Raw genomic sequence first — 12137 nt, 5'->3', positions numbered from 1 at the left:
CTGGATAGGGTAACTTGAGTCGGAACCGACTCCACAGTACTTAACAACAACAAGAAGGTGGTGTCTGGCACATAACAAGATACTAAAAAAAGGAGGTATTATTGATGCCTACCTAGTGAGCTGCTGCAGGGTAATGCACTGGACAGCAAGGTTGGCAGTTCAAACCCACCAGCTGCTCCTTGGAAACCCTATACAGGGTCACTAAGAGTTAGAACTGACTCGATGGCACTTAACAACAACAGCACTATTTTTGAAGTCCTGATGTGATGCTGTAGGGTAAGCACTGGACCACAAGGTTAGCTTCAACCATAAGGTTAACAGTTCAAACTCTTCAGCTGCTCCTTGGAAATCCTAGACAGGGTCACTATGAATCAGAATCTACTGGACCACCACTTAACAACAACCCTATTTTATGCAAATAATGCACTGGTTGTGGGGGAGCATAAGTTTTTTATAAAAACACTATACCATTATTTCTTTACATCTTGCCCACTTAAACTTCAATTTTTTTCTGTCCAAAGGATTTAATTTTGTTGGGATAAAATTGATCTTATGGAAACTTCACTTAAGGTACATATTTTCCTAAACCAAATGTAACCAATGGTGAACAAATGTAACCATGGCACCCTGTTTCATGATGGAAACAGGGTGCCATGCTGAAACTAAGAGTATGAATGTATGAAGAGTGTGTGAAATTAGTAAGCACAAAATGACCCTAGGCCTAAAACTGTAAGAACAATGTATGTTTTACTGCCTTCATAAATGTTAAACTGAAACATATTTTTGATAATCAATGTCTCTGAAATCAATAAAAGGCATGTGAAGAAATTATGTTTTCCATCTTAAAATAGGCCATTTTAATTTCTTCATTCATTATCATCATTTAACTCCTGGGACTCTTAAAGACTGATTCCTTGTCACTATCATCACTGAAATATCCCAAAACTGCCTGGAAATGCTCTTCTGTGATTTCTGATGTCATATTCATCACATCAGCATCTCTATCTTCATCATCAGTCTTCTGCTGGCACACAATTCTTAGCCCATCTGAAGCCACTGTAGATGGTTTCTGGGGTTACCTGTCTCCAAGCAGAAGTCACCCACTTGCAGACTTCTGCAAACATTGCCCGCTTCAGTCATCCTGATGGTATAAACTCATGAACCTGAGACTCCCACTCTTTTCATTAAACTCTTATCTAACGTGCCTGCAGCTATCAGGTAAGGTCACCAAGTGTGGTTATTGTAATACGGGCACCAGTTTATCTGATTTCAAATTTTGTTTTGTTTTCTCTTATAAACAGCTGTGATGTAGAAAATTAGTAAAGACTATTTTGAAAAAAAATCACCTGGCTGGCTTTACGCACATATTTTCATAACATCACAGCCCATCCAATCCTTATATTACAACGAAACACCACACATAATGATATCACGCTGGTGCTGGTGTGCCGTGGAGTCACTTCTGACTGACTCATAGTGACCCTGTATAGGGTTTCCAAGGCTGTAAATCTTTACGGGAGCAGAACGCCTCATCTTTCCCTTCACAGAACCACTGGTAGTTTCAAATTACTGACTATAAGAATAGCAGCCAGATTCATAACCACTATGCTACCAGAGCTCTTTAACAATATCATAAAAGGCATTAATTTCACCCCACTCGCAGCACAACCAAGGATTACAGTGAAGCAAGCCCGCTCCTGCTCAGTGGTTTAATGGCTACAATTTTCACACCTGAAACAGCCACAGTCCTGGTGGCCACAATGTCAAAAGACACTGGAACTTTATCAATAAGAATTACATCCAATGCAGAGCTGTTGAGTTCAGAAACCTCTGTGATGAATTCGCAGAAGTTGACCACCGTTTGCTCCCAGTCCCATAGGAAAAGCCACTCCTTTTCATTAATTTAGAAATCAATGTGAAACCTGTCTTGTAATCTGGTATTCCTTTACATTTGACAGAAGTTTTGCTTTGATCTCAATTGTGATAGTAGAAACAGCTTGATTTTTTTTTTTTTTTTTTCTGTTTGAGAAATAATCCACTCATTCAAACCATTCTCCCACTCAGGCCATTTTCCTTTAGGCCCACAATGTAAGCTTTCTCGCAGATTCATTTTCACCAGTTCCTGTAACTCCTTTCCCATTTGTAAACAGACGGCTCTCCAGCCTAAAACTCTCTAACTGGTGCCCTGTTACTTGTTTCCTCCACTCTCACAACAAATTTCAGTTTGAAATCAGCAGTGTAAAAACTGTGTTTAATGATTCTAAAGGGTTCTAAGATGGAGATTTATAAACTAAAAATATATACACAATGTAACAGCCCAAACCCACTGGCCATTTCACGGGAGAAAGATGAGGCTGTTTGCACCCATAAAGACTAAGTCTCAGAAACCCTATGAAGCAGTTTTATTCTGTCCAGTGGCACTGTGGGATAAAGCACTAGACCACAAGGTCGGTATGAACCACAAAATCGGTGGTTCAAACTAAGCAGCCGCTCCTTGGAAACCCTATACAGGGTCACTACGAGTCAGAACCCACTTGATGGCACTTAAGAATAGCAAGTTAAGAGGGTTGCTATGAGCTGGAAATGACTTAATGGCAAGGAGTTTGGTTTACTTTGGCTGGTGCTAGTAAACTAAAACCCAAACCAAACCCACTGCCAACTAGGAGATTCTGACTCATAACAACCCTGTATGGGGTTTCCAAGGCTATATATATTACAGGAGCAAAAAATCTCACCTTTCTCCCTCTGAGCAGCTAGAAGGTTTGAAATGCTGACCTGGCAGTTAGCAGCCCTGTCTTATTGTACAGCACCACTATTGTTGTTAATTGTTGTTGGTAACTGCCGTTGAGTTGGTTCTGACTCATAGCAACCCTGTATAAGGGTTTTCAAGGAGCAGTGGTTCAAACCAGCATTGCACTCTACTGCTTATCCTACAGAGCCACACCAGGACTGTGAAATTAGACCATGAAATAAGCAGACATAAAGTTTCACTTAAGATGCTATTAGGTTTCTATATTCAACTGTTCAGTCAAGAGCAATCACCCATCAGCTTTGCTTGTTAATGCCTCCAATTAAAGTCAGAGATAGAGGACAACTTTGATATTAGTCAATGCAGACTTAATCTTGATTCCTATTGATGTCACTTATGCCACTTTGCTTTGTTTATGCTTCTAATTGGTAGCACATGATCATGGATAGGCTTCAGCAGGTTCAAGGTTCCAACTGATGACTCAAAAGAGAAAGGGATATGATTATAAACCTAAACTAATAAAAACAAAAACAATTTCCATTGTTTATTTTCCAATTTCCAGGGGACAACCCCCCCACCATTTGCCAGTTTATCATACTATGGTGACCTACTAAATGTTGCTGTGATGTTGAAAGCTATGCCACCAGTATCTTAAATACCAGCAGGGTCATCCAAAATTGAAGAGTTCTACTAGCCAACACCTTCAGTCTGAAATTGACTAAACATGAAATTAACAAGTACTGATAATCACTGCTGATTGGAATGCAAGGGTTGGAAACAAAGAGGACAGGTCAATAGTTGGAAAATATGGCCTTGGTTATAGAAATGATGCTGGAAATCGCACGGAAGAATTTTGTAAGCTCAATGACTTCTTCATTGCAAACACCTGTTTTTAAACATCTAAACACATGAACTTCACCAGATTTAATACACAAGAATCAAACTGACTACATCTATGGGAAGAGAAGGTGGAAAAGCTCCATAACATCAGACAAAACTAAGCAAGGGGCCAACTGTTGAGCAGACCATCAATTGCTCATATGCTAGTGTAATGAAGAAAATTAAAACAAGTCCATAAGATCAAAAATATGACCTTAAATATATTTCACCAAAATTTAGAAACCATCTCAAGAAGAGATTTAATGCATTAGACACCAGTGACCCAAGACAAGAACAGCTGTGAGATGACATCAAGAACATCATAAAGTAAGCAAACAAAAAAAAATGCATGTCAGAAGAGACTCTGAAACTTCACTCCGGCATAGAGATGCTAAAGCAAATGGAAGAACAGCTGAACAGAAAAAGGGCAGCTCCAGAAGACCAAGTATTTTAATGAAATGTGCAAAGATTTGGAGTTAGGAAATCAAAAAGGAAAAACAAATTCAACATTTCTCAAGCTGAAAGACATGAATAAAAAATTCAAGCCTTGGCTTGCAATCTTGAAGGAATCCATGGGCAGAAAGCATCTAAAGAAGATGGAAGGTATACACAGAGTCACTGTATCAAAAGAAATGGTAGATGTTCAACCATTTCAAGAGGTAGCATATGATCAAGAACTGATGGTATCGAAGGAAGAAGTCCCAACTGCACTGAAAGTCTTGGTAAAAAGCAGGAATTGACAGAATACAAATTGAAATCTTTCAACAAATTGATGCAGCACTGGAGACGCTCACTCATCTATACCAAGAAATTTGGAACACAGCTATCTAACTAACTAATTGGAAGATATCCACATATTGCTCATTCCAAAGAAAGGGGACCCAATGGAATGGGATAATTATCAAACAATATCACATGCAATTCATATTTTATTGAAGATAATTAAAAAATGGCTACAACTGAACACTAACAGGGACCTACCAGAAACTCAAGCTCGATTCAGAAGAGAATGTGGAATTAGTGATATCATTGCTGATGTCAGATGGATCTTGGCTGAAAGCACAGAATACCAGAGAGATGTTTGTCTGTGCTTTATTAACTATGCAAAGGCTTTCAATTGTGTAGCTCACGACAAGTTATGGATAACACTGCAAAGAATAGCTGTTCCAGAAGACTAGATTGTGCTCATGAGGAGTCTATACATAAACCAAGAGGCAATCGTTCAAAGAGCAAGGGACACTCAATGGTTTAAATTAGGAAGGTGTGCGCCAAGGTTGTATCCCTTCACCATACTTATTCAGTGTGTATGTTGAGCAAATAATCTGAGAAACTGGATTATATGAAGAAGAATGTAGCATCAAGATTGGAGAAAAACTCATTAACAGGCTGTAATATGCAAATGATGCAACTTTGCTTGCTGAAAGCCAAGAGACTTAAGATACTTACTGATGAAGATCAAAGAAAGCCTTCAGTATGGATTGCACATCAATATCAAGAAAACAAAATCCTCACAATTGGACCAATAGCATCATGATAAATGCAGAAAAGACTGAAGTTGTCAAAGACTTCATTTTGTTGGCATTCACAATTTATAGTCAGAGAAGCAGCAAAGAAGTCAACAACGCATTGCATTATGCAAATCTGCTGCACAAGACCTCTTTATAGTATTCAAGAGTAAAGACAGCAGTTTGAGGACTAAGGTGTGCCTAACCCAAGTCATGGTGTCTTCAACAGTCTATATGCATATGAAATTTGGACAGTGGAAAAGGAAGACCAGAGAATTACTGATGTATTTGAGTTATGGAATATTGAAAGTACCATGGACTGCATGAAGAACAAACAAATCTATGTTGGAAGAAGTACAGCCAGAATGCTCCTAAGAAGCCAGGATGACAAGACTTTGTCTCTCATACTTTGGACACAGTATCAGGAGGGACCAGTCCCTGGAAAAGGACATTATGCTCAATAAGGAGTCCTGCTGTGGTGCTGTAGGATAAGCACTGGACCACAAGGTCGGTGTGAACCACAAAGTGAGCAGGTTCAAGCTCAACAGACGCTTCTCGAAAACCCTATACAATATTGCTGTGAGTTGGAACTGACTCGATGGTATTTAACAACAACAACAACAACAAAGTGAAGGGTCAGGGAAAAAGAGAAACACCCCCAATGAGATAGACTGGCACAGTGGCAGAAGCAATGAACTCACATGTAACAACTGTGAGGATGGCACAGGACTGGGAAATTTCATTATGTTGTCCACAGGGTAGGTATGAGTTAGAATAGATATGACAACAACAACAGGGTACTACCAAACTTGATCCATGACTACTTGGCAAATACTCATACCTTTATTATGCAAATATGATCAAAGAACATTTTGGATATTGAATGAATATAAATGAGGCTGAAATTCAAAAACCACATTTAGATAAAAATCTAAAAAGAATCTAATTAAGAGTTAATTGATAAAGCAAACTATGTTTACTATAAGAAGTCAAAATTTGTTTAAAAGATAAATAGCAAAGTAACATAAGCTACTCTCAAATTTATGATTTAAGTTTGGCATTTTAGAACACAGAATAGATTCCTTTTGATACCTAAGAGGAAACTTTACCAAACAAAAGGTCAATTTAAAATTGAATGTATAATCAATCCTAAATATATTGACATTGACATTGCCAATAGAAATATACAGTAACAACAGAAATTGCTTGAATATTTTAAATGAAATGTAATTTCTAATTCTAAAAGTAATCTATATTCATTGTAACAAAAATACGGATACAAAAAAAGAAACATCCTACCCACCCATAATTTATCACCACTGTTAACATAATTGCTTCTTTTAGCTTCTTACCTTCTAGAAAACCATTCTTATCCTTTTTATAATAAATTTCTGGCTATTCTTCCTCATTCTGTTGATCTGTGTATGTCACTGATTTTCAACACTCTAAATCCCACACTCCTCCTGGGTAATTTCCATAGAACCACCTAAGCTTTACCTGTCTTACCTGATTTTGCCACCTCCAGTAATTATGTCCACTGTATGTCATCTACCCATTTTCATTGTTGTACTCCTGACCTTTTTTTTTTTTTTTTTTAAGTTCCAGACCAGTGCACTTATAATAATAAATTCAGTGCCACTCAATTCTTGAAGTTTTAGTAGGCATCAAAGAGACATTAAGCTATAGATTATATTTCCCAGCTTCCATTGCAGCTAGGTGGCTACATGACACAGCTGTGGTCAATAGGGCTATAAACAGAATTGTGTGAAACTTCTAACTCATGTCTACTTAAAAAGACTGTCCTTCATTTCCTCTTTGACTTTAACCAAACCTTAGTATGCCAATAAATTTTACACAGAGCCCCCAGGCCAAAAGCAATACCTAGCAGTTTCACTGATTCAGTAGTTAGGGCCAAACAACTTAATATCAAACAACTTTATTTAATATCAAATAACATTACATCAAACTTAATATCCAACACTTAATAGCTATTTGAATAAACAATATACATACATTGAAAAAAACAGTAAATAAAGGTCACTGTTATGTTAAGTGCTATCAAGTCAGTTCTGATTCATAGCAACGCTTATAGGATTTCTGAGGCTATAAATCTTTGCGGGAGCAGAAAGCCTCATCTTTCTCCCGTAGAGATGCTAGTAGGCTCAAAGCACCCAGCTTGTGGTTCGCAGCCCAGAGCTTATCCTACAAAGCCACTGCACTTCCCAAATAAAGGTACTACATATAATAAATAAAAATTTTAAATAATACATATACAAAGGGCCTTCAAAAAGTTTGTGGAAAAATGGAATTAAAAGATAGGAATTTTTCAATGAACTTTTTCAAGCGCCCCCGCCCCCATACATAAACAATACACATATATTGAAAGTAAAAGGTAAATCTTTGTTTCATTCTTAAACATAATTACTGACTTTTGGAGAGTGTGTGCCTGTTGGGCACTGCACAACTTCTCAAACCTTGGAATCAAAACGAACACTGCCACCCTCATTTCCTGTCCCACATCTATTTTGACACAGTGTTCAGTTTCAATTACAGCAACCATTAAAAAGCCTAGCTTTGCAGAGATACAATGTCATCAAAAGTAAAAATAAACAAAAAGTTAATATCAAGCATTCAAGAACATCATCAGAAAGAATGTTGTGTGAACTATTCTCAGCTTGGAGTCTGTACAGTGTTCAAAAGATGCTGACTATCACCATCACAGTTTTGCTGGAAATTTGGTGAAAATCACCTGTGGTACCTTTATGAGTCTGTTGTACTTGTTCACAGCTTAGGAACTCTAGCTCTAGGGTATGGTACTGCTACAAGATAAAAGGAATTTTGGTCTTTGGGTGACCTACTGAAACAAAACAACTTACCCTGCCATGGACTACATGCATACTCTAGAATGTCATTTAAGAGACATAAAATATCTATTTTGTTTGAAATTTCTCTGTTAAACAGTTTTGCTCTTTTTCAACATAATTATTTTTAATATAAAGATAACATTGTAATATATAAAGAAATACCTATCTATGCCTACCTGACCACCTTAATAAAACAATCTGATAATAAAACAATCAGGTTAGGTACATAGAAGCCCTGTGTTTATTATAATCATGAAAGTTGATTTATGTACTCCTGACAGTCTCTAATATTAAGCATGTTATTTTAATAGGAGATAAAAGAATTTGAAATAACAAAAAGATCAAAACTTCTACTTTCCAGATTTTTCTACATAAAATATATGAAAAATAGTAAAAGTGATAAATGAATACAAACTACAATCAAGATATTTAGCTTAAATATAATATAATCAGTCCTGACTTTTTGTAGCTATAAATATATCTAAAACCAGATAGAAATAAACAGGTCATTGTGAACACAAATGTGTTTACCTGCATATCAATCTCTTTAGAAATGAGAATACTGTCGCTAGGCAGGTGCAAACTTTAAATAAGCGGAATTGTGTGATGGCCATGGTGGGACTCAAATCCTGTGGAAAGACACAGAAGTAAATGTACTAAGTTACTTTCAGAAGTCATACTCTTTACCAAAGTTGAAAAGTTCAATTACAGACTTAAAAAAGCTGACTGATTTATTTTTCTCTAGAAACTACAAATAACACAGTAAAATTTTAAATTACAATGTAAATCATAGTAACAATTTGAGAAACTAGGGTTTAAGTGTTTTAAACAGTTGAAAGGCAATGAATCTTCTGTTCAAAACATCTAAACATGTGACCTTTAAAAATAATTTTACTTAAATTTCTTTAATACAAAACTTATTCTGGCTAAAATAAAAATATTTTGAATAATACAGTGAGTCTTTTGAAAAATTGAAATTGTAACTAAAGAGCTTTCCGACCCAGATGGTGTCACTGGTGAATTCTACCATACACTGGAAAGAAATGCTAACCAATTATGTACACAAAATGTCAGAAAATTGAAGAGGAGGTCTTTCCCAACTCATTCTTTGAATCCAACATTATACTGATAACACCAGACACAGACATTACCAGAAAATAAAACGATAAACCAACATCTCATAAACACTGACAGAAAATACAAGAAAATATTAGTAAACTGAATCCAGCCAGCATATATGAAAAGGTTACAGTATCTTCACATAACGAAAAAACACCTCTGCATTCATTTGTCATCTGCTCCACTCAATCCCCTACCACCATCCCCCCAGGCATTTTTTGTAAATGGACATTAGTGTTTTTGTTTTCTTTTTAACAGCAATATGTTAAAAATAGTGTTGGCATAATGGCGCTTACTATACTACCTCCAGGTAGGAGGAACTACTGGAAAATATACTCAGAAGGCACTCATTATTTGCATAAAAATACAGCAATATATCATGAGTACGTAGGACTTAGTCAAGGAATTTAAACTTTGAAAATTATTCCAGGTAACTTGAAATATTAACATTTCTTTTTTTAAAAAAAACAAACATACAATCATCAATAGATGCAGAAAAAGAACTTGATAAAATCTAACATCCATTCCTGGTAAGAAATTGCAGCAAACTAAAACTAGAAGAAAACATTCTCAACCTGATCAAGGCATCTATGAAAACCTCCAGTTACATAAGATTTAGTGGTGAAAAACTGGACATTGTCCCATGTTGAGAAACAAGGTAAGTGTGCTCCACTTCCACTGCTTCTACTCCTGGTGCTGTAGGTTAATGTGCTGGACAAAGTCGGAGATTCAAGCTCACCAGCTGCTCCTCGGAAATCCTATAAAGGGTAGCTATGGTTCGGAACTGACTCAACAGCACTTAACAACAACGATTCAACATAATAGAATTCTGGTGTGGTGCTGTAAGACAAGTACTGGACTACTAACCACAAGTTTGGTGGTTCAAACACACCAGATGCTCCTCAGAAACACCGTACAGAGGATGACTAACAGTCAGAACTGACTGGATGGCACTTAACAGCACTAATTCAACATAATAATGGAGTAAAAAATTCTCAAAATATATTACAAGAGACATTATCTTGCAAGTCTTTAAGATATAAAAATTATTTCCAAACTTTCCTGTATACATTTTAGTCACCTATGTCATGGTGTGGCGCTGTGGGCTAATGCATCAGACTACAAAGTCATTTGAACTACAAGGCCGGTGGTTCAAGCTCACCAGCTGCTCCTTAGAAACTCTATACAGGGTCACTATGGGTCAGAATCGACTCGATGGCACTTAACAACAACAACAACATAACTATATCATACATGGAATCCTAGTGTGGCACTACAGGATAAACACTGGACTGTCAACAGCAAGGTCACGGGACCTACCAGCTGTTCCTCAAAATCCCATACAGGATTGCTATGAATTGGAATTGAGTCAGAACGGACTCAACGATACTTAACAGGAGCAATACCATATACAGCAGAAGAAAGAAGAGGCTGTCTGCTCCCATGAAGATCTACAGTCTGGAACACTGTAAGGAGAGCAAGCAGTTACTCTGTTCTACAAGGTCCCTAGGAGTCAGAAGCAACTCGATGGTAGTGGGTTTGGTTATATCATATAGAAACAGCTGTGGTGAGGCAGCATTTAAACGCTTGACTGCTAACCAAAAAGTTGGTGGTTCAAATCCACCAGTTGATACACAGAAGAAAGACGTGGCAATCTGCTTCCATAAAAACTACAGCCTTAGCCGCCCTATGGTGGCAGGACTCTATCCGACAGGATTGAGTACTAGATGGCAATAAGTTTAGTTATAGTATTGTATAAATGTATATTATCCTATTCCTATTAATTAAAAAATTTCCAAAAATGAGTGTTATTATGCTTGACCCCATTACCGTAGTCACTTTGTCAATCTATGTCACAGAGGCTCTTCCTCTGCTTTGCTGACTCTCTACCTTACCAAACATGTCATTCTCACAAGGAGAAAAGAACCTGATGAAATTATCCAAATCTGTAGATGAAGTGTTGCCATCCTCACTTCTAAGATGCCTTCTGGCTGTACTTCTTCAAAAACAAATGTGTTTAGTTGGGGGAGAAGGGGGGTGTCCTGGAGAGTACAAAGGCACAAAAGTGGCTGACTTTCAATCTTTCATGAGGGTGCTTAGTGTTGTTACAATGAGGAGAGTCAGACAGAAACAGAAACCCTACTGGATAGTTTTTCCTTTTGCCCAGATGAGAGGAATAGGACTTTATGATTAAATTGTGAGTATTATCTGGTCTAATGGTGATTGTCACAACTGTAAATGTAGAAGAGGTGCAAATAAAAGGGGGGAGCAGTTAATCTGTCATTTCACAAACAGAGGACCCTAGGACCATCAGAAGGGGCAAACATGAGAGGAGTGAGGGATCCTAACCAGAAAAGCAGAGACAACAGAGATTGTGGCAGAGGTGATGGTATAGAGAGATACAGCAGCAGAGGACTATATATGCCCATAGACTGAGAAGGGCACTGTGCCTAGCTTGCAAAATGTGTCCTTTAGACATTTAAATGAATATGTATTTTCAATGTGGTGTGTGTACATCAAAAAAAAGGTAATATAGGCAAAATACTGTTGGCTGACAGTGCATGGAGGGGACTGTAATCATTACAATGATTTGCTAAATGAAAAATTGATGATATGCCCTGTAAGTCTCACTCACTCAATGCACAATAAAAGCTTAAAAAATGAGCATAAAAAAGACTGTTTCACACTGTATGCTACAAAATGATATAATAAAAAGGAATGCTACTATTCATTAAATATTAACACACTGAAAAAGACCAACATATAAACCTCAGCTACCAGGTCATCTTGGTTGTTTGAAGACTTTGAAACAAAGTTTCTTTTCAAACAAAACAAAACAGATGTGACTTCTTTTCCACTTCTACCAAGATAATGAAAACCATTCTCAGCAACCAGATTGTTGACAAGACATTCCAGAGAATGTCGACATGGGTCTGAAGGGATGCACAGTGACTGTGAAGGGCCCCAGAAGAACCGTGTGGAGGGACTTCAAGCACATCAATGTAGAACTTAGTCTCCTTG

General features: G+C 37.2%; 1 protein-coding gene across 1 annotated transcript in view; it reads right to left on the bottom strand.

Annotated features, from left to right (window-relative positions):
* The window catches only part of EBAG9 (estrogen receptor binding site associated, antigen, 9), a 49294-nt gene that overhangs the window by 27140 nt on the left and 10017 nt on the right, over positions 1-12137 (bottom strand). Inside the window, exon 2 of the mRNA XM_006830647.1 lies at positions 8529-8626. Within this exon, the coding sequence (XP_006830710.1) occupies positions 8529-8611 (83 nt within the window). The 5' untranslated portion in view covers positions 8612-8626. The remainder of the gene's footprint in view (positions 1-8528; positions 8627-12137) is intronic.

This window comes from Chrysochloris asiatica, unplaced genomic scaffold (assembly GCF_000296735.1).
Source record: "Chrysochloris asiatica unplaced genomic scaffold, ChrAsi1.0 scaffold00001, whole genome shotgun sequence".
Taxonomy (NCBI): Eukaryota; Metazoa; Chordata; class Mammalia; order Afrosoricida; family Chrysochloridae; genus Chrysochloris; species Chrysochloris asiatica.
The sequence above is the reverse complement of the archived record's forward strand: the minus strand, read 5'-3'. Positions and strand labels throughout refer to the sequence as shown.